General features: G+C 36.2%; 1 protein-coding gene across 2 annotated transcripts; it reads left to right on the top strand.

Moving 5' to 3' along the window:
- The first annotated feature begins 8230 nt into the window (after nucleotides 1-8230).
- On the top strand, nucleotides 8231-19652 carry LOC135758151 (ras-related protein Rab-43-like). 2 transcript variants are annotated; one of them, XM_073811773.1, is made up of 3 exons: nucleotides 8231-8507; nucleotides 17659-17836; nucleotides 19357-19652. In XM_073811773.1, the coding sequence occupies exons 1-3, from the start codon at nucleotides 8319-8321 to the stop codon at nucleotides 19608-19610; spliced, it is 621 nt and encodes a 206-aa protein (XP_073667874.1). In that variant the 5' UTR covers nucleotides 8231-8318; the 3' UTR covers nucleotides 19611-19652. The 2 variants fall into 2 exon arrangements, with proteins under 2 accessions (XP_073667874.1, XP_065129083.1); XM_065273011.1 differs by having other exon boundaries at nucleotides 17653-17836.
- Nucleotides 19653-23823: the final 4171 nt, after the last annotated feature.

Genomic DNA, 23823 nt, shown 5'->3' with positions numbered 1-23823 from the left:
CTGAGAGGCCATTCTTTGTGTTCTTTTTTAAATGTCTCTAAAGCCTGATGAAATTGTTATAAATGTGTGTTTATTACTGTAAAATACCCTCAATGTTTCAGTCACTGACCTTGCTGTCCAGAATGAAAGACAACATTCCAACTTGAACCCATTGAGCGAGCTGTCTCTTTACTATCGCGTGGTTTTATACATCTTGCCGCTGATTGGACCGACATTTCTGACACACCCACCAAACAAGAGAAAACGCTTCTAAAACCTGTTGCATTCCGTTGCACACCGTTTCCAGGAAACATGTCGTTCAACCCGGAAACCGTAGCAAAACGTTGCGCACCTGTGTGAGATTGAACGTGCCCCAGGTTTGTCATCGTCACGTGATTTTCACGGAAACGATACAAGCCTCGAATCGGGGCTTCATCTGGAACGCCCCTTTTTGCTCGACACAAGCTCCGGAGCTTCGCTTCAGATGTCACATCACTAACATATATATATACATACATATATAACAACAAGAGAGTTATGACAATGTATTGTACATAAATGTTGTCAGTGAACATATGTAAATGATTAATGTAATCCAAAATAAAACAATAACAAAGTTAGCCAGAGAGAACAAACAACCCCCCCCCCATAAGTGGTGCAAATTACTTGTCTACATCAAATTTGCAGATAATATTAGAAGCCCTTAGAGCTTTTTTATTTTTACATTTGTTTACAACATTACAATATTGCTTAAATTCGTTGATAAAATGGAAGAAATTGGGTTTACCACCAGACCATTTCATTTTGTGTACATGAAACTTCCCCATTAAGATTAGTAATTGAATAACATATGCTTTGTCCTTTTCTATTTCACAGTCATTAAAATAAATCATTATATCCGGCCCATCCAATTTAACAGTTGTATTAAGTTTTCTTGTAATAAAATTTTCAATATCAACCCAAAATATCTTGGTATAAATACAGTGATAAAATAAATGAAAAAATGTTTCTTTTTCATTATTACAGAATTCACATGAATAGTCAATATTTAATTTAAACCTCTCTAATACATGTTTTACTGGGTAAATTCTGTGCATTATTTTAAATGAAACTTCCTTTACTTTGTTATTAACAAAAAATTTATCAACCATTCTCCAAGCCTTGCGCCAATTTAAATCACCAAATATTGATGACCAAAAAAATCTAGCTGGAGGATATGTAACATCATGTATTAGGTTCCTAATAGAGTTATTTGAAATGTTGTCTTTTAAGATATTACTATTTCCAACAAACAGTGTATTCATTAGATTTTCAAAGTTAGGGTTTTCATTTTCATTTTTAAGAAGAAATAATACTTTCCTGGGTACAGCATCCATTACAATTGCATATTCTCTGGGTTTAATTGGAATTTTAAATTTGTCAAGAAACTCTGTGTATGACAATAAAGCTCGATCACCATTCATCAACTGGCTAACCAATATTATGTTATTCTCAAACCATACATTAAAAAAAAGGGATTTATGTTTATATAAAATATCTCTGTTATTCCAAATATAATATCTTCTAGGGGAAAAATTATGTTTATATGCCAATGTCCATGCCATGAGAGCTTGTTGATGAAATCTTGCAAGTTTTAGTGGAATTTTATCAATAGAGTAATTACATTTTAACAAGAATTCCAGACCACCAACTGACTTAAACAAGAATTTGGGGAAAGCGTTCCACACATATTATCTTTCTTTTTTAAGTATTGTATTATCCAATTAATTTTAAATACATTATTTAGTGTATCATAATTCAATACCTCTAAGCCGCCATTATCTTTAGAATTGCACAATATTTCTTTCCTCAAGTAGTGTGCTTTCCTCTTCCAAATAAAATCAAAAAGTAATTTGTCCAATTCTTTAGTTATTTTAGAGGGCATATCAAGTGACAAGGAAACATAAACTGATTTGGAGATTCCTTCAGCCTTGGACAAAAGGATTCTTCCCTGTAATGATAAATCCCTTTGTAACCACATGTTGAATCTATTGTTAGTTTTCCTAATTATTGGGTCAAAGTTTAATTTACCACGCGTATTTTCATCTTTACATATAATTACTCCTAGATAAGTCACCGTATTCTTGATTGGAATCCCACAAATATCTGATAAATTACAGCTTTTTAAAGGAAAAATAACAGATTTACTCGGATTCATTCGCAATCCTGATCAGGCATGTGATTGGCTAAGGACAAAAAAGCAGGAAAATATATTGAGACCCCCCCCACACACACGCCAATCAAACTGGTGGCGGATCTATACGGATAGTAAAGTAGGACCCATAACAACTTATTTGAACAAAAAAACACATTTTAATTTATTTTACAGCTAGATGTGCAACATGCAACTTTTTTGTACAGTATGACACATAACAACATATTTGGTGGATGTGTAACAGTGAGAATCAAAAGCAAGTGTCTTGTCCACTGCTCCATCACCACCTCTCTCTATATCAACAACCATGATAAAAAATATGTTTTAACTTATTTTTGTTTTGCATTTTTACACAACTTTAACAGCTAAATGTGCAACATGCAAATGTTCATGTCAAAAGCAGGCCTATTTTGCCGACATCCAAATAAAATATAGGCAATGGCTTATAAAGAACTAAAGGCATGGCTACTTTTAATTTTATACTTTAAGTAAATTTCCAAGCCTGTACTTTGATACTTTTACTTGAGTAAAGAAGTTAAATCAGTACTTCTATTTTTACCAGAGTATTATTTTAATACAAATATCTGTAAAATGTGCTACACAGGACCATTAGTTATAATAAAGTGTCTTAAAGGTCTCTTTTTCTAATTTTAGACCCCTGTAGATGAGTAACTTTGTTAGCTGTTAAACATGAACAATAGAAGGTAAATAGAAGTAATTGTACAAAAAAGTGCAGGTGCTATTTATTTTAATCAAACTGGTCAACCTTAAAACTTTAAACACACGAAACCTTTGAAACAAACGATGATACAGAGGCCGTTTCTCAATCCTAAGTCTGCAGCCTTCCGGAGGTCGCATTTCTAAGCTGCATACGTCATCAAGACTCATCAAGAGTCACAATATTAACAATAATGAAGTTTACTATTATTCTTAGTTAATCGTAAATTGTTGTAATATGTTTATCAGGGCTTGACATTAACTTTTTAAGGAACTTGTCCTTTGGACAAGTAAATTTGTGTTTCACTTGTCCATGCACAAAAGTCACTTGTCCGGGTAAAGATTTATAATATAATGTATTTTTTGTGTTTTGCTAATCAGTGGCGGAGTCAGGGATTTTTCATAGGGGTGGCCACAGGCAGGGGCCAGCAGTAACTCTGGGGTGGCATATAAAATCTCTATCATCCAACCTTAAAATACTTTTAAGTATTATAGTGTGTTAATCAGAATAATGTATAAGATACAATTGCTACAATACTTTAATTTTTATTAAAATGAATTGAGATTAACATACAATTTATAGTCATAATTCAATCTCCATGTTTTTTAAACTATTTAATCAAATAAAACTTTTGAAATTTACTTTGAAACCAGAATTTATATCTCCCATTGCTGAAAAAACTAGAGACCAGAAAATCATGTGAATTTTGAAGGCTACTTTAATGTATTTTACTAAGATTTGTTTGGCTGCTTCTTGCTACTCTTTCTGAAGAAGAATGCTATATCTGCTGCCTTTCTCTTCATTTTTCCCTCATTTCAATGATTGTCTGGCATTAAAACACTAAAGCAAAACATTAAAACATTACCATGTTTTTAAAAACTTATTAGGGTAAATGTATCTAGATTATCTGTTATATATAAAATCAATCTTAATCCTTGCATTTACGCTGTAATGTTCGTGTGGGATTTTTAATGTACCTGTACAGTGACGAACTCTGTCAGATTAAAATCGGCTGTCACGCGGCGCAAACACACACAGAGGCGCGTTGAAAGAGAGATTCTCATTATAAAACAGATTCTTAAACAAGATTTTAAGCCATTTATGTGTTTTTACCGAACTTTAGAAGAGAAAACGCAGTGATGAAAACACGGTTGAAGTGTCTGTCATTTATATTCACGCCGGAGCCTGAAGAAACATCACTAGACTCCACTCCGTCCCGCGATTCCCGCCCCTCCGTGTTCGTCGATCAGGTTTCATGCACGAATGTAAAGCAATGCTCAGTTAGGTTAAACCAGGCTCGATGAGGTAACTTATTTCCTTGCCTTTTTTCGGAACCAATATTGTTGCATCGTCCCTCTCTCAGTCGCCACCAGGATTTTATGCAATGGCGTTCGTTTTTCCTCTCATTTCTGTGAAAATTGCTGCTCCAAATCCACCAAGTAAACCGACGTGTATATGTTTGCCGCTTTGTTTCGCGTCACGCGAGTGACAGCCAAACGTCGCAAATGAGGAGAAGAGAGAAACGATCGGGTCTAATTAGTGAATACAATCATACTTCGCCATCCGCCATTTGCGAACGTTCAGAAACACGTCCTTGTTGATACTTGGAAAGGAAGGAAAATGCATCTCTTTGTCATCTGCCACCGGTGTGGCCCTGTTGCGCGGGGACGGCGATTGTGGTTCCTTCCCTGGTTAACATGGCGACGGCTGTGAGATACCCCCCTCCCCCCTTATTTTTTTTTTTTACATATCTGCATGATTCACGTAGGTCACATTTTCAGGTCGGAAAATCCGGAATTCCGGATTAATCCGGAAAAATCACATCCCTGCTGATACAGCTGAGAACTTATTTATTCAGTTAACAGCTTTATGGACTTCATGTGTATCTTTTAAAAACACTGTTGTGTCATCCGCAAATTGACACAACTTAAATTCCCTCCCCATAGTTGTAATACCTTGAAAATATCCTTTCTTCAGATGATTAGCCATTACTTGGGTTGCTAATACAAACAAAAAAGGAGAAAATGGACACCCCTGTCTTATTCCTCTGCTAATATCAAATCTATTAGATGTTCCTTGTGCCAATTTCACAGAACTGTTGCATCCTTTATATAATGTTTTAACAGCCTTTAAAAAATAATCGCAGAATCCAAAAAACTCAATTGTTTTAAACAAAAATGTATGTTCTATCGTATCAAATGCCTTATGAAAATCAATAAATAACATAAGACTATTATCCAAAATGTACTCATTATAATCTACCATATCTAGTACAAGTCTAATATTATCACTAATATGTCGTCCTGGAATAAATCCATTTTGTTCTTCATCAATAATTTCATCTAACCCATGCTTCAGTCTTTTAGCAAATATATGTGCAAATACTTTGGCATCATTTTTAAAAGACTAATAGGCCTCCAGTTGTCTAAGTGAAGGATATCTTTATTTGGTTTTGGAATAAGAGTAATAACACCTTGTCTTAGCGAGTCTGGCAGTTCTCCTTTATTTATAGATTCTTTACTTCAAGCAAAAACGGTGTTAATTTATCTCTAAAAACCTTATAGAATTCACTAAGAAGTCCATCATTACCTGGAGACCAATTATCTTTCAAATTTCCAATACTTTCTTTAATTTCGTCCAATTGTATTTCTTCATCACAGAATAATTTGAAATCCTTACTAATAGTTTTTATTTGACCCACATTGGCCAGAAATGTATCCATATCATTAGTGACTAAATTAGAGGTGTAGAGATGTTTATAAAACTGAGTAACATGTTGGGATACTTCTTTATAATCCTCTGACACGGTATTTTTTATTAATAGTCTATTAATTGAAGACATTTCTCCATTTCTCTTTTCTAGGTTAAAAAAATACTTTGTATTCTTTTCTCCCTGTTCGAGCCACATTTGCCTTTATCTTGTAAATGCTCCTCTTGCTTTCTCTTCATAAATAGTATCCAAATCAACTTGTAATGATGATAATTTTAATAATTCTTTGGCATTCAAGGTTCCTTTACAAGAGAGTTCCATAATTTCTTTTATAATTTTACATTCTTTCTGTCTTTTAGCAGAAGCAAGTGTTTTCCCTATTGAAATGGCTAAATTCCTTATTTCATATTTAGTGAGTTCCCAATATTTACCAAATGTATTCATAACTTTAGCCTGAGCCCAATACCGATCAATAATTTCTATTACTTTCAAATTAAATGTTTCATTTTCTAAAAGTGTCTTATTGAGCTTCCAATAACCTCTGTTTGTTTTAAATTTGCTTGAACCATGTTCATTTATGTCAGTTGTTATTCCTTTTTGATCTGTCAAGACTGAAGGCTCTATGGAAACAGATTGAACAGAATCTTCCAGTGTGTCTGAAATTAAGAAATAGTCAATATGTGACTGTTTGGACTGATCTTTGTTACTCCATGTATACATAATTTGGTTTGGATTTTTACGGCGCCAAATATCTATTAAACCTAAACGAAAGCACACATTGCTTATTTCAGCATTAACATCATGTTTTGATGGCCATCTATCCATTATTCCATTATGTACAGAGTTAAAGTCCCCACCCCATATTATTTTAGTATCAGTGAATTTATTCCTTATTTGTAATAATTTTAATTCAATGTTTTTAAAAAACACAGCATTTTGTTGTTTGTTGTTAGTGGCATAAGAGTTCACCAAGACATACCGTGACTGATCAATGCTTATTTGCAATATCACAAATCTTCCAGAATTATCTCTCTCATGGCTAAGAACATGACCTTTAAATTTCCCTTTGAGTATTGCGACCCCTGCTGCTCTGTTGCTGCCATGAGTAAACCAAATATCATTTCCCCATTGACTTCTCCAAAACTTTTCATCTTCTTTGCATGAATGAGTTTCCTGCACAACATAAAAATCTGCACCCTTACCTTTACAGTATAAAAATAAAGATTTCCTTTTCAAAAGATTACGTAAACCCCTGGCATTGATTGAAAAAATTGAAACAGACATAACATAAACTTTAAACAATCGCTTATCTTAGTAAGTACTAGAGACTTAAACTAGTATGGTCACTCATTTCTGCTTTTCTTTGCAAAAATACCTTTTCATTTTTTAACAGTATATAAACAGTAATTACAACAACAGTATCAACTAACTTATATTTTCTGTAAGACAGCTAGATAACCTTATTACTTGAACTAAATTGCAACAGCAACATAAGACAATAATCTCACATGTTAGGTTACATTTGGTAACCAAATTATGTTACGGTCTATCATTAGGTTGCACGGACCTCTTTGTTATCAATGTATGCCTTGTTACCAACATAATGCGCTCGTTTTCCTTCTTTTCTCGCCTTCTCCACAAGTGGCCATAATTTTCTACGTGCCTCTTTATCAGCCAAAGTCAGGTCTTCCTTGAAACGAAGATGCTTCTTGAACAGGAGATCATTTGCTTTTGAGAGCTTCCACAGCATATCCCTGGCAGACCGGGAGAGAAATCTGATGATCACGGGTCTTGGGGCATTGCTGTTCTTTAAATCTTGAAGTCTGCCGATCCTGTGCACTACATCTATGGCTTCGATTACAGAACTGTGTTGTGCCGCTGGGAACACCTCTCTGCATGTATCTTCCACAACCTCTTTGATGTTTTCGTCTGGTTTCTGAAGTAACCCGTACAGGCGCAGATTCCATCGTCTATTGTACCGTTCAGCATCATTTATTTGTTGCTCAAATTCTGAAATCTTTTTCTGAAATTCTGTGCACTGTGCTTTGAGGCATGCATTTTCATTTTTTAAGTTGGCTACATCTTGATGGCAGCTATCAAGTGACTTCTTAATACCTTCAATTTGGAGAGTATTTTGTTGCACTGCCTTGTCTGTTTGATCAGCTCTCTCGTCAATTTTCGCAGTCAAGATTCGGATGATGTTTTCCTGTAGTTCACTGAGAGACGGTTCATTTCCTTCATTGGTCCTGGACTTCTTTTTTGACTGTTTAATTGGCGTGTTTGGGTCAGATGTGCAGTTACCTCCATCTTTCACTTTGCATGCATATGAGTGAGCGTCTTGTAATTGCCTCTTTTCCTTTGCAGCAGACTCCATCTCAATTTCAAGAAAGTCCTGCATTGTATCGTCTTTCCAAAGTTAGCACGCGACCGTATCCCAATATTACCTTGTGTCAATTTTCAATGACCATGTCTTCCAACAAACGCCTTGTACCTTGGTTGTTGCTTTAATCAGTTGATTTTTGCCAGTTTACAACATTTTATGTTTTTAGAAATGAGTAAACCTTACTTTTGTTTCTCAGCTCCAAAACACACAACTGCTCACGCCGCCATCTTGAGCCCCCCCATTGGCATGTTACAGGTGCTGTCTGTGTTTGTGTGTTTCTCCACGTCAGTCACAGTAATAATCACAGTCATCATCTTCAGCTCACCGCACAGCTATGTCATTACAGGAGTCTGATGACAGCTACGATTTTGTTTTCAAGATAGTTCTGGTTGGAGATGTCGGTGTCGGAAAAACTTGTGTGGTTCAGCGATTTAAGACCGGCATTTTCATGGAGAAACAGGGCAGCACAATTGGAGTGGATTTTACTATGAAGACGCTGGAAATACAGGGGAAAAGGGTGAAGGTTAGTGCTGTAGGCATGGCCGGACTTACCATTGGGCTTGATTGGGCTTGAGCCCAGGGGCCTCGGCCAATAGGGGCCTCCGTGCTTGCTTGCTTGCGTTCGTTTGATTTGTTCAGTCGTTTTCATTTTTTATTTTACAGCCTATTGGTTGGTGCGGAATTGTTTGGTGCTGCATTTAATTCGTTAATATATATATGTCAGTCATCTTGGTGCTGAATATGATGCGCTGAGTTTACCGCTTTTGAAAACCATAAATGCTAGTATAATAGCAAATACGCGAAATGGGAGTCATGAATGAGCTTTACAGATAATGAGAAAGAGCAACGCGAAAATGAAGCGCTCAGTATGAAAAAGATTACTAGAGTAGGCTATGGTCTTGTAACTCTGTTTTTTCTTGTTTGTTAGTAATCTAACGTGATACGCCGTTATACGCAATTTACCCACTAATGGTCAAGGATTTCCATATACCCATTTAAAAAAGCTTGAAAATACTTACAGTGTGTGACAAACCTTTGACACTTTCATTCATAAATTGACATCTGAATCACTCACCATTCGCACGCTTCACTTGCTACTTTGGCGGGTTTAACCTCATATACAGTCGGCTATTAGGTATTTGGTGCATGTGACTTCATGCGGCACTGCGCGATCCGATCATCATATGAAATCAAATCGCAAAAGTGACTGTAAAGCAGACGGGTGTATTCATGTTGTTTAACAACAGCCAAAAGAATGAAATCAGAGTACCGCGAGAGCAATTCGAGAAATCACACAGAGAAGTCTGCTTTCTAATCGCTCTCGCGGTACTTTGACATCACCAAGCGGTCTGCGTAGCGCCAAATGAAATCCAATCTGCTCGCAGTCTGCAGCTCACACGACACCAAACAGTGCCTGTGGAGAAATAAACGAGTGGAGCAGAGCTACGAAACATAACAAAATCCGGAGAGTTAACAACGCACATGATTATGTCAACATTTATATCATCAGTCCAGTTTATTACTTCATCTGGAGGTGAGGATTCACTAAATTATGGCCATGTTGATGTCCTGATGGTTTTTGATATAATCCACTAGCTAGCCTAACTTTCCTGTAGTTTCTCTTTCAGCATGTTTGCTAACAGAATCACAGTTTAAACTTCTGAAAAGTGTTCATTTTTATATCTACGTTCAAGGTTTTAATGTATTACGTTCATATCAGACGCAAAAATTAATTAATGATCATCTTCTCCACTTTGGTTTTTGGTGTCTAATATTACATGATGGTCTTGTCATAATTATTAAATAACATCCTAAAATCTTTTGTTTTTCATTCTTAAACACTGCACCACTTAGGCTATATGCACAAAGTACACTTGTTGATTATGTTTATAACATTATATGGTTTGTAATAAGGTGAATGTTTATCAAGACATATCATTCTTTTCTTACACAATGATTTTAAATGTTGTTATGGGGTATTTTTTAATGTGCATGATTAATCTGGATTTGTAACATCCCTAAAAATACATGATTTAATTTTAGACTGGGTTTATGTTCTGCTATAGAGACATAGGGGCAGTTTCCTAGACAGGTCTTATCCTAGTCCCAGACTAAAATGCATGTTTGACGCACACCAATCATGTTTTTTGTAAGGTTTGTTTGTAAAAACTACTTGAATGCCCTAATATAACCTAGCAATAGGCCTAGTGCTGGATTAATCTAAACCATGTCGGGAAACTTCCCTAAAATATAGTTCTATGATATATTCTTTATTTTAGGTTGTTTACTGTATGTGTGCACTCTCAGAAGATAATTTACACAAGCTGTCACTGGGGTGGTACCCTTTCAAGTAGTACACCTTTGTAACCTAAAGAGTGCATATAATGGGTACAAATGTGCCTATATCTGTACCTAAATGGTCAATATTACGAACCATTTAAAGGGTACCGTCCCAGTGACAGCTTTTGTTCTGATAGTGTAGGGCCCAAAATTTATTCAAGCCCAGGGGCCTCCACCCTGTTAAGTCCTGCCCTGGCTGTAGGCCGTGCTATCCAGCGTATAGTTAGTTAACATTTATTCACTTTCAAATCTTTGCCTTAAAATGTTATGCCTCTGTTGCAAAGATCACCATCCTTTAACAGTTTTACGGCACTTTGGTGACAAAGTTTACACAGAAATGAACTAGAGAATTTTATATATTCTGTACTTTTTTCAGTTCATTATAGTTTATGCAGTTATTGTAAAAACACATGTTATTAAATTAATGTAATTAAAATGCAGAGAAACTGTGCTTTCTAACAGTTTTAAGCTGGATTCTTTCCTTTCCATATCAAGGCAATACGAAGTTATCATAGTGACAAGTTACCATGGTATTTTTCCTAGTAGTAACATTTGTGATCGAACTGATTTGTGAAAAACCGTAGTAACCGTAGTAAGTGTTTGTATGGGAGGAGTCAGGTCTTTTAACTTTAAACGTTGGCACTTATGACGTGGAGAAAATACAAGTGAAAATGCTTGAAGAGATCGATAAAGAGGTCAAAGTTTTTTTTAGCAGTTATTCAAACTATAAACAATTTCTGATCTAAACTAGAGCCCATTTTGGAGTCCTGTTGCTATATTATTTTTAAAAGTCAGACCCTTTTATATAGGTCTGCCTGGGATTTGGGAGTTTGATTGATGCGACAACAAAACTCTTGACTAATGATTCAAATAAAGTTCATCTGAAAATGAGTCTTCACAAGTCCTCTTTTTATGCCTTAAAGGAATAATTCACCCAAAATAAATATTTTATCATTAGTTAGTCACCCTCAAGTTGTTACAAACCTGTATAAATTTCTTTGTTTTATGAACACACAGGAAGATATTTGTAACCAAGCAGAGAGGAGCACCATTCACTTCCATAGTAGAAAGTAAGTGGTGCTCAAAAACATGGTTACAATCATTGCTCAAAATATCTTATTTTGTGTTCAGCAAAACAAAGAAAACATTTGTAAATGTTTGTAACAACACGATAGGGCTGTGCAAAAAATCGACTGCGATTATCATGCGCGTGTCATCAGTGTCAAAGCCGGTTCGGTGATTAGTATGAATTCGCCATCAGCTGCTTTCAGATGGAGCGGCATTTATTACACAGACCCGTAGTTCACCGAGAAGCTAGGCAAAATCGGGTTCATAATCGAGGAAAATCGATTCCGATTTTCTATGCGATTTTGCCTAGCTTCTCGGTGAACTACGGGTCTGTTTAATAAATGCCGCTCCATCTGAAAGCAGCTGATGGCGATTTACTTCTAATCACGGAACCGGCTTTACTGATGACACGCGCATGATAATCGCAGTCGATTTTTTGCACAGCCCTACAACACGAGAATAACTGATGATAGGCTTGTTGCGATAGTCAGTGAAACGGTGATTACCGGTGCTTCAGCCTTTCACCGGTTAGATCACTTGCCCACCGCGACACCGTCTTTCACCGTCGTTTTGATATTTTCTTGTAATTATTTTCTTGCTTGACATGACGCTTAACGCATAAATACAGTGCTATTTAAAGATCAAGTTTACTATATACCTTATTAATAAGTCATATACATTTATTTATTCCTGCCCAGAATTAAAAAAACATATTGGGACATTAATGTGACGCAGGAATTAATTAAACTAAATAATTCAGGGGCTTAAATATCACTAAAATAAAATAACTTAATAAAATCTCTTTATGTCACTTGGGTGATTTTTTTTTAGTTGGACAAACCAAAATAAATGACTAAAAAATAAACAGAAATTTTGTGTAAACTGTACAGATAGTATTTAGGTGTATACATCAAAGAAAATAAAAATTTAACTAACAAATTATTTCTAATAAATATCCTTAATATTTGTTGTAAATTGACGCATACTAAATGCAGTTTTATAAATTCCTGCCCAGAATTTCATTAAAATCATTGGAACATGCTTATCGCTAGCCTGACGTTGTCATACTCAATTCTAGTCAGAATTTGAGTCTGATACCGCTCCATTGAGCTATAATTATGAGGCGTGTCTCAACCGAAAAATGCCTCTGCACTCAATTGGATAGACCTACGACCAATCAGAGCAACGGGGTGTGAGACGTATGTTGAAATGACGTATTTGCAGCTTGACCGAACTGCTAGTTATTTCGCTACGACACACACTACAAGTCTGAGTTTGCGAACGTACATCAACACCTACTATGTTTACAACATTTCATTTATATCACATTAAGTCATACAGTAAGACTATCTCTTACCATTTGTACATTAGTTGAACTTCATCCACGACGATACCCATTACGTTTGCTTGTTATATCCATCTCGTCGTGCACACCGAGTTGCATCGCCGTGATACCCATTTTAGTTGCTTCTTTAACTTGATCTTTCATAAGTGCGACAACTTTTGTCGAATCCCGTAGGACGGCAAAAACATCAACAAATGCCTTGCTCGCGTTTCTCTGTTCCTCTTTTAAAATCAATGCTCTGTCGATATCTTTTAGAACAGACTCAATGTCAGAGTCCACACATCTGATTTCTACCGCGGCAGCCATTTCGTTGTAAACAACAGATTCAACACACGCGCTCTTTGGTGACGTGGTTGATTTACGTTACTGATCATCTGTCCATCATCATATAAAGCCCGCCCTGACAATTTGATTGGTTCGACCAGCTTTGGGTCGAGCATAGTAGCAACTCAACGGTGAAACTCCAGACCGATCTTCCCGTTCCTCAAAATGTTGTGGGCGGGGCTAAGATCGGCTGGCACCCAGGCTAGCTTATCGCAGCTCAATGCATATAAAATTCATACACCTTATGGGTCGTGTATATACAGTTTTATTAACTCCTGCCCAGAATTTCATAAAAAAAACTGGGACATTAACGTGAGCTGACTCATTGATAGAGTGCTATATGAGGATCTGGGCTCGGTTCACCAAAACGTTCTTATCGCTAAGTAGTTCTTAACCTATTCCTTAACCTCTCTCTTAACTCTATGGCACGATTCCCAAAACTTTCGTACGATAAGTATATCTTCTGTAAGTCACAGTTTGTAAGGTTGGTCTGGACCATTCGTAAGTTCTCTCTTAGCGTTGGTTGAGTGCAAGACGCTATCGCGGCGCCACTGTGCAACAGTTTTTAGAAATCAGCGGAAATAAAATTAGCGTTTTCATCACGTTACGTTTATAATTTATTTAAAAAGATTAAAGATTTGAATTGTATATACTAAAAAGCAATAATATCATGTATTCTATAATACAATTTATTAAATATTTCATACGTTACCGTTTTATATTAGGGTATGTCTTTTAACATATATAGCTGGCTTTTTCTTTTTTTTCTCTACTGTTTGTTTTAAAAATGTTATGTTTGCATACATAATAAATATTATACATATAAAATGATTACTGTAAAAATAATCAACTTACCATTAAGAACAATAAAAATACATGACATAAATGCACACATACTGTACATCTCAGTAGGCATTGAAACTTTCAACGTATAATGTGATAAAAATGCTATACTAAAGGATATTGAGTAAATCATAAGTTAGAAAACTTACTTACTAAACTTTCTAATTTTTTTTAGTTATATATTATATTATATATATTATAAATACATATATTAACTTGAAATGAGCAATTATTACAGTTTTAAAAACGAAAATATATAAGGGTGACATTTTCAAATATATTGATTCAAATTTACAACAAATATTAAGTATATTTATTAGAAACAATCTGTTAGTTAAATACTTATTTTATTTGATGTATACACCTAAATAATATCTGTACATTTTACACAAAATATCTGTTTATTTTTTAGTCATTTATTTTGGTTTGTCCAACAAAAAAATCACCCTAGTGACAAAAAGAGATTTCATTAAGTTATTTTAATTATTTATTTTAGTGATATTTAAGCCACTGAATTATTTAGTTTAATTAATTACTGCATCACATTAATGTCCCAATATATTTTTTAATTTTGGGCAGGAATAAATAAAACGTATATGTATATGACTAAATAATAATGTATATAGTGATTTTGATCTTTTAATAGCACTGTGTTTAATGCATTAGCATGCATTAAAGGTTCTCTAAGCGAATTCACGCGTTTTAGACCATAAAAATTTTCTTGTTACATACAGCAAACATCTCCACACTATCTGCTTGCTTCCTGTCCGCTGATCAAACTGTAAAAATACCGCAATCTCTGTAGACAGCCCTGCCTCCACAAACTGCAATAATAACAAACTGGCCGAACCTACAGCAGAAACCATAACAAAGTATTCTAACCAATAAATGCCAAGAAGGATTTGGGGGTTGGGTTTGGGCGTGTTCATGAAAGCACGGAAGGGAGGGGGAGGGGGAAGAGTTAACTACGCTCAGTTTGTTTGAAAACTAATTTCAAAAATCAACACACAGATTCGCTTGGAACGCCTTTAAGCGTCATGTTAATGTCCCTTAGGTTGTGTTAAGGCAAACTTGATCTTAAAATAGCACTGTATTTATGCGTTAAGCGTCATGTTAATGTCCCGATGTGTTTTTTTTAATTATACATAAGGTGTATAAATGTTATCCTTAATAGCAATGTATTAATGCATTGAGCTGCAATAAGCTTCAGTATGTGTATAGTGAATTTAATCTTTTAATAGATGTGTTAGCTAGAGCTGGGGTAAACGACTATTTATTAAACGATTAATCTGTCAACTATTTTTCCGATTAGTCGACTAATCTGACGATTAATTGAATGATTAGTTTCTGTTGCTTGATTAATAAAAAACATAATGTATCTCAAATAAATGCCAAAAACATTCTTAATTATATACTTTAAAGGATGTATCAGTGATTTCAGGCCAGGGGGTGGCCAAAGCTATTTCAGGGGGTCCATAGTCCATGAAAGAAAATTATGTGTAACTGTGTATCAAGAAAGCATGTATGAATGCATTTTAGGATGTAAACATAATAAGGGTGAATTTTAAACATTTCTGCTGTATTTCTGTTAAAGGGATTCACCCAAAAAAGATTATTCTGTCACCATTTACTCACCCTTATGTTCTAAACCTGTATAAGTTTATTTTATTTTGATAAACACAAAATAAGATATTTTGATACATTTTGGTAAGCACACAATTAATGGTATATCCATTGAATTCCATCATGTTGTTTTTATTCCTACTATTGAAGTCAATGGTTACAATCAGCTGTGTGCTTACCATCATTTATCAAAATATCTTCTTTTGAGTTCATCAGAAAATGGAAATTCGTACAGGTTTAGAACAACATTTTTCAGAATTTTAATTTTGTGTGAACCATCCCTTTAATGAAGCAAAAGATCAGGAAATCTACATTCCATGATAAACCTAGGCAACAGGCCTAGTGTTAGCATTGTGTTAATTTCCCGATGGTTTAAATGAAATTCTGGGCACTAATTAATAAAACGTGGCCACGATTCAACTTAAACGAGGGACCGAGTTAATAAAACGTGGCCACGATTTAACTTAAACGAGGGAACGAATTAATTAAACGTGGCCACATTTTAATATAAAAATATAATATGTGTATCAGGATCTCACCAGAGTTAAAGGGACAGCTGGTTGGATTAAACACGAGGTGTGACTGGGTCGTGTTTACTCAGTACTTTATAGTCTACTCGTTTTATGTCAGACTAAACACTGATTATAGTGTTGAAAAACAATAGCAAACGTAATAGGTTTGCATTATTAATTTGCAGCAGACAAAGATTTTAGATAGCTAGATTGGCTTGTATTTGGAAATGGGAGTGATAGGGGGCCCAACCTCATATTCTTTCATAGGGCCCAGAATAAGGTTTGGGCATTGTGACGTCATTACTTGTCATGGCGGCCATGATGATTGCCTCCTTTACTGCTACTCGGACTGCTGCGCTCTGTTTATAGACATACTTTCTCTCAATCGTGTGTCTTAATTTGATTAATTTTTCGTTATTTTTTCAACCATGGTAAACCGTTGCTGTATATAGTAACACATTAAAAGTCATTTACATTAAAAATGACAGATAAGGACAACACTTGATTATGTTTTATTCAATGTGGGAAACCAAACATTAACCTCAACCCCCAGTAATTTGTATACCTCATACATGACATAAAAATGACATTTATATATACGACAGTGAAGTATAACATCTGAATATTTATTTATATAGTTTAAGTCATTATTGAACATTGAAAATAAGGGAAATGTCCCAGTTTACTCGCCCAAAATACGGGAAAATTTCAACATCTTTCTGTTGCTATCCCCCTGCTGACAGCAAAAACAGCTTTACTACAAAAACTACTGCATTATCTGATACTAGTTGTGAAGCTAGGTCGTACGTGACTTTGCTTACATATTGGCATGAAATCGTGCTCTTACAACAACCACACTGTTATCTTAAAAAGGCTCTTTATTCACTCTTTCTTCATATGGATCCAAACCATTAATTGTTCCGATTTTGTCCACATACCGGTCCCTGCTTCCCTGTTTAACGTATCCCAGTAAATTCCACATCCTTTTCTGGATTTTAACATCTTTTTTCTTTCTTTTAATTCTCCCAACTCTGCTGCTTCTCCTCGTTCGACTTGCTGTATGTTTACATTGGCGAGGCCATCAACATGGCCCCCACGTCCCAGAATGCAACGCGGCGCCCAAGCCCTATTGCTAGTGGCGCCCCTGGACTTAATATTATGTGTTATAAAGAAAGCGCTTCAGAATGTGTTTATTAACCCTTCAGTTTCACTTCATCACGCAGCTATTCCTGTTAGAGGTTTCTGTGTAAAACATTCAATTCATTAATAATCTAGCATGTGTTCATTGTTCTTTCATAGTTTCTTCAAAATTAAGTTTTATTTGAGTTTTTTTTTTATAAAATCATTTTATTTTCACCATGACGCACATGTGATTGCCCTGCCCCCAGTTAATCGAGTACTAGTTTTTCAGACCTATGGATGAATCGAAATGAATAAATGACATTCATGCACATCCCTAATAGATGCAGTGATGTTAGTCTCTGTTCGAGCAATCAGGCATAATGGTAACATAAATGGTATTTAGAACGGTCCAGAAATGGCAATTTTATTCAAAGTAACATTCAAGGTATACTTTAAATTTGATATGTTTTGTTTATGATTTTGTGTTATAGTTACAGATATGGGATACAGCTGGACAGGAGCGTTTTCGCACCATCACACAGAGTTACTATCGCAGTGCCAATGGTGCCATCATCACTTATGATATCACAAAGCGATCCTCTTTTATGTCTGTGCCCAAGTGGATGGAGGATGTGAAGAAATATGGTGGTTCCAACATAGTTCCTCTTTTAATTGGTGAGTACAAACACATTTTCAGAGTTCTTAGAATGTATGTTGTAGCATGTTATTAGTGTATGTGTTGATTTTATACTGTATATTGAAATATCTACATATGTCATATTAAAATATTTATGATTGTTACCATCAAGTAAAAACCACATCACAATAATATTCTTTTAACATTACTTAACTGCATTAGTTGACATGAACAAGCAAAATTCATAAATTAGTCTCATTTTGTGATATAGTCATGAAATTGAGATCAATTTTTTTGTGTTAATTTGTTTTTGTGTTTTTGCATATGTTTTTTTCTGTGTCTCAGGTTCTTTGTCATAGGTTTTTTTTACTGTTAGATTTCATACATCCTAACCCAAACCCCGACCCTTAAAGTTAGTTTAGAAATACATCAAATTGAAAGGTGTGCTCAGCAACACGAAAAAAGAGGAAAACCGTGCCCATAAACACAAATAAATAAATAAATAAATAAATAAAATATTTCCTGACTGTCACAAAGTGCTGTGAGATATAAATCGATCGAAATTAAGTTGTATTGCTTCAACTCTTTGAAATGCATATCATAAACAGGATTACTACCTAGTGATCTGACTTCGGACAGAGCGCAGCTCTCTGCACATGGGCGAGAGTTAGAGATGCGCCAAGATGCAGTGTCTTCCACTTGTGATCCGATCAACGAAAACACATGTTAATGCCAAGTGTAAACAGCCTCGTTGTTCACACCGTCAGTCCATATCTGCACTGTTTCTATGGCAATGACATTGTGCTGGAACGACAATCTGCCTCGACGTCTGACATTGTAGAAACTATATTCCCCAATAAATGGACTCTCCCAAACACCCCTATCATTTAGTCAGAAATTTGCCCTGAGGTTGTGTCCGTTTACCTGACGTGACAACATGACGTAACCAAAAAGCTACACAAATGCGATCAGAGCGTTCAGACTGATATGGATTTTCGAAAATGGATGGAACCTCTGGATGTAGCCTAAAACATCTTAGAAAAAAATGGATTTCATGCATTTTTTGTGGCCATTCACGCATTCTAAATGTGATTGGATTCCAATTTGAAATTCACTAAAATCGGATTTGGACTGACAGTATTGATATGTCTACCTGAATTCACCAAATTCTTTTCCAGTATCAGTAATGTTTGCATGCCTATAATCTTGTCCTTTATTTATTTTTTACATTTGGCAGACAGCTTTCATTTTTTCATTGATTCTGCTGCATCCAGGCTATACATTTTATCATTATGTGTGTCACCTTGAACTTGAACATGTAATTTGCTAATGCAATGGTCTGCCAACTGAGCTACAGGAAAACACTCTCGGGACAGTTACAGCACCTAGCCCTAAACAAGTTTTACTTTAATCTCCACAAAAATACAAATATGTGTTGGATTAAATTGAATTTTTTTACTAGTTATTCAACTAGAAGCATTATTTAATTGACCCACAAATGACAGAATGTCGTCATGACTAAATCATTTACCATATGTAATCTTTTTTTGCATGTCAGGTAATAAATCGGATTTGACTGACTTGCGTGAAGTGCCCTCTGAAGATGCACAGACCATGGCTCATCAGCTGGATTTTGTGACTGCCATCGAGACTTCAGCCAAGGACTCTAGTAATGTGGAAGAGGCATTTAACAAAATGGCCACAGAGCTCATCCTCCGACATGGCGGGCCCATGTTCAATGAAAACGTAACAGATAGCTTCAAACTGAACAGTAAGGATGTGACCAGTGAGGGATGGGGATGTGGCTGTTGATTAGTTAGTCATTCTCATGAAGCAATAAAAGCTTTGGTCATGTAAATCCTTATGCCAGCGTGTGCAGCCAGAGAAAAAACAGAGGGTTGAGAAATCATGCCTGTAGCTGATTGGATTGCTGGAAACAAAGATCTTGCATTGATTGGCTGGAAGGAGAAGAAAGGCAGTGCAGTGTGAGAGACGGCTGAGTCTAGGCCGTGGCCCAGACTTGCTGATGGTCTGCTAAGTTTTGAAGCTTGAGGGGAACCGAAACTTGATTTGGAAGATGACTTTAGATGGACATGTTGATTTTTCTCAAAGAAATGTAAAGCTTGTTAAGTTGAGCTTAACTTCAGAGTTGGTCAGAGCTTGTCTCCAACCTGCGACGGTCCATTTCCCGATGGGAGGGATGGATGGTGAAGTTGAGGCGTATTGAAGATGTTCGGGATTGTCAGCGGTTCGCAACGTTATTCCTGGAGGCCCACTGCTCTGCACATTTTCTATGTCTCCCTTATTTAACACACCTGATTCAAATCATCTGCTCATTAGTAGAGCTCACCATGAACTAAACGAAGTCTGTCAGATAAGAGAGACATACAAAATGTGCAGAGCAGTGGGCCTACAGGAACGGAGTTGAAAACCACTGGTCTAGATGGTGGAGGTGAATGGAGATTGTGTTGTTTAGGGTTAAATGTGCTTGCATGAAAAATCCTCTCTTCCTTGCTATCTTGTTCCTATCTATTTAATTTAACTTATTAGTTAATCTCAGGAATACTTTACCTATTCGATCCGATATATATATATATATATATATGAAATGCTATGTGAAAGTTTGTAACAGAAAATAGTGGTTTTCATCTCGTCACTTTCTTGGTATAGAAAACCCATTTTTACAGAAATTTGTCAAAATGGATTCAATCAAAATTAAACACACTACGGAACAGTCACTAAACACTACCCAGAAAAATAGAAAACACAATGCTCAGGACATGAAGCTTGAGAAATGTTTATTGTAGGCTAAATGCATGTTGCAAAACAACAAAAAAACTGTGCATTTAGCACTTGTACAAAAAGACAAAACAGAAATCTTGTGCAGAACATGGTCAATCACAGTAGCTCTGATTTCATCAGATATTAAAAAATTTTTGTCTTCGCTGACCACCCCGACCTCCTCTCATACAAACTCTTCCTCTCAGATTTCTATCCATTGTAGGGCCTCACAAAGCACAGTTGTTTGTGTTTCAATGGATTTATATTAAACTGCGGTCAAACATGTACAAACGTTAAGATTTTGTGACCGTGCAAACATGCGACTGCAAGAACGACAGGTGGATGACATCAAAGTACCGTGATCGCACCGTCCTCTCGGATCGCTCTCACTGGATTTTGATGTCATCTGCCTGCCTCTAGATTCTTGTGGCGCCACATGAAGTTTACCCGTGAGTTTAACAAACCCGTTGTATCAGCCAGTGGTTAGATCAGTGTAGCAGTCAAAAACGTTTACTTACGGGACAAATCAATTAATGTTACCCCAAAATACAGTTGTAAAACGTCTTTGCAAAAACATGCAAGTTACCTGGCTGTTTGATTTTTTTTAGCCCACGAACTGAAAGGCTTGCAAATCTTCCTAATTTCGCTTAGCCAAGTCAAATCTCCATTGGTCTTTTACACCTTTATCGATCTTCAAAACTGCCTTCCTGCATTATGTCCATGGTCTGGGCCATGAATGTTGTTAATGCTGCAAACAAGAGGCCGTGCTTTTTCCCTTTCATATGGCTTACAATTGCCGTCTCAGCCATGTTGGGGATTTTACACAAAGTTTGCATTTAGCTTTCGTTACCATTTTGGGATCCTTAGCCAGTCAGTCTTTATATTCAGGATTGTCAAGCCAGCAACCATAAATGTACATTTACCCATTGTGGCAGATCATTCGGTTCACACTCCAGTGCAAAATCTAGCCCTATCTTGCACCCAGCGCAATTGACTTTGTCAGTGACACATGTTTCATTCGTATTTTGCACCGGCGCACAGCGGGTTTTTCCTTCCACAGACGCACGTCGGCAAACTAGGGAATGACCTTGCACTTCCTGGGCGGTTCAGCGCAAAAAGAGGCGTGTTCCGGCGCAAACCATCCCTGATTCTATTTTGCAGTTTCAAAAAAAGTTTAAAGTCAGTGGCGCGTTGTTCATTATGCAATTTCAAGGGCGCATGCTTGACCATAATTTATAGCGTGCACAACGCGCACACACTTTGCTTTCTAATCTACACAGATGCAAGAGTTATTTTTGCAAATCATAAATTGTTACACTTAATGTTAATACACGAGATAAGGGAAATCATTGTATTGAGCATCGTGGTGATAGTTTTTAATTATTGTGTGGCTGCGTTACAAAATTCTCATGCAAATAACGATTAAAATATTTTCATAAGTTTGTTGTGTGGCTGTATTATATTTATTTTACGTAAATAATAATTAAAATGTTTTCATAAGAAACCTTAATGTATATTAATGATTTGTAAGAGTACTTTGGGGTTGGACTGCTTGCGTTTCTTGGCTTTCAGCGGTGAAGGTGGACGCAGCGATGTCCTCTGCTGGCATCTGTGTAGAGGAAGATCCACCTCCCGTTACACGGCGTGCCCGATTTATGCTGGCAAGCTTGGGATTCCCCGGTCTCCTGACATCATTGAAGCGCTTGGCGCAACGTCCTGGGGATGCCAGCTGATGAGACAATTGCGGCTATTTCCTCCCATGCCTGTTTAACCTACGCTGATTTGGGCGGGTTTCTCCTATCCCCATACAAAACAACTTCTCTGTCTTTGACTGCTCTTATAAGAATGTCGGTCTCCTCGGCTGTAAAACTGCTCCTGGCGTGCGCCTGGTAAATCCGTCATAATAATACCAACCCGCCATGGAACTTGCGCACTTGCGTTAAAAGGGAATGTTGGATGACGTTCTGATTGGTTTATTTGACATTACGCCAAATGCTCTGGTTTGATCAGAGTCTAAAACAGGGTTGCTGCAGGTTTCACCAAGTCAAATTTAAGACTTAAGACATTTGTAAGACCATTATGAGTAAAATTTAAGACCAACGCGACCCAATGAACTCAGAAATTCTCAAAACATTATATTTTTTATTTTTATTATATCATTTTTTTTTACAAATAAAAACCACTAATATGGAAAGATCAGTATGGTCAGCTGCTGATATGTGCCTTGTTAAAATGTTTTACACTTTTCCACCCATACGTTATATGCATAAATATGCACTATACCGCAATCGCATTTATTCGCTTCTCTAATTCCACAATAATTAAATGAAAATTTACCATTAAAAGGCTGTTCGTGGTTTGTTTTGTGTTGCTAACAAGGCTGTTTCGAAATAGATCATGTTTATTGCCAAATAATGTAGGCTAAGGTATACGAACATTGTGTTAAAAAAAGAAAACATCATGGAACATACTTTTAAAACGTACTTTTTTCCAATAAACTGATGAATTTTGCATCAAATAAATAAAAAAATAAATTTAAATTAATATTTTATTTTTAGCGGACGACGCTTTTCGGGAATAAACAGAGGAAAGAAATTTAATACTTGGGTTAATTAAATTTAAGACCTAGGATGAAAATCTGTCCGTTTTTAAGACTTTTTATGGCCTTAAATTTAACTTTCTGAATTTTAGACTTTTTAAGACCCCGCGGGAACCCTGCTAAAAGCTTTCCCATAAGATACAATAAATTAGTTTATATTAACATTTAGGCCAAAGACCCTGGACGACCGTAACAAGAGGTATTTGAAGTTTTTGATACTGTACCCATTGACCCCGGTCAACTCTCTCTCTTCACTTTAGTCAATATCATAATTTACCTTGAGATTTATTTATATATTGCACACACAAACAGAGTAAAACTACAATCAGCTAATACAGATATACATTGTCCAGTTGGAATTACATTTTACAGCAAGTTAAGTTTCCAGGAAAGTCACAATCTACATCCACTAATTCAGTGGGTACTCTAAGGCAGTGGTTCTTAACGTTATTCCTGGAGGCCCACTGCTCTGCACATTTTGTATGTCTCCCTTATTTAACACACCTTCTTCACACATTAGAAGCGATCTCCATGAACTGAACGGAGTCTGTCAGACAAAAGAGACATACAAAATGTGCAGGGCAGTGGGCAGGGGCGGACTGGCCATCTGGCAAACCGGGCAGTTTCCCGGTGGGCCGACGTACT

The sequence above is a fragment of the Paramisgurnus dabryanus genome, chromosome 14 (assembly GCF_030506205.2).
Source record: "Paramisgurnus dabryanus chromosome 14, PD_genome_1.1, whole genome shotgun sequence".
Taxonomy (NCBI): domain Eukaryota; kingdom Metazoa; phylum Chordata; class Actinopteri; order Cypriniformes; family Cobitidae; genus Paramisgurnus; species Paramisgurnus dabryanus.
The sequence above is the reverse complement of the archived record's forward strand: the minus strand, read 5'-3'. Positions and strand labels throughout refer to the sequence as shown.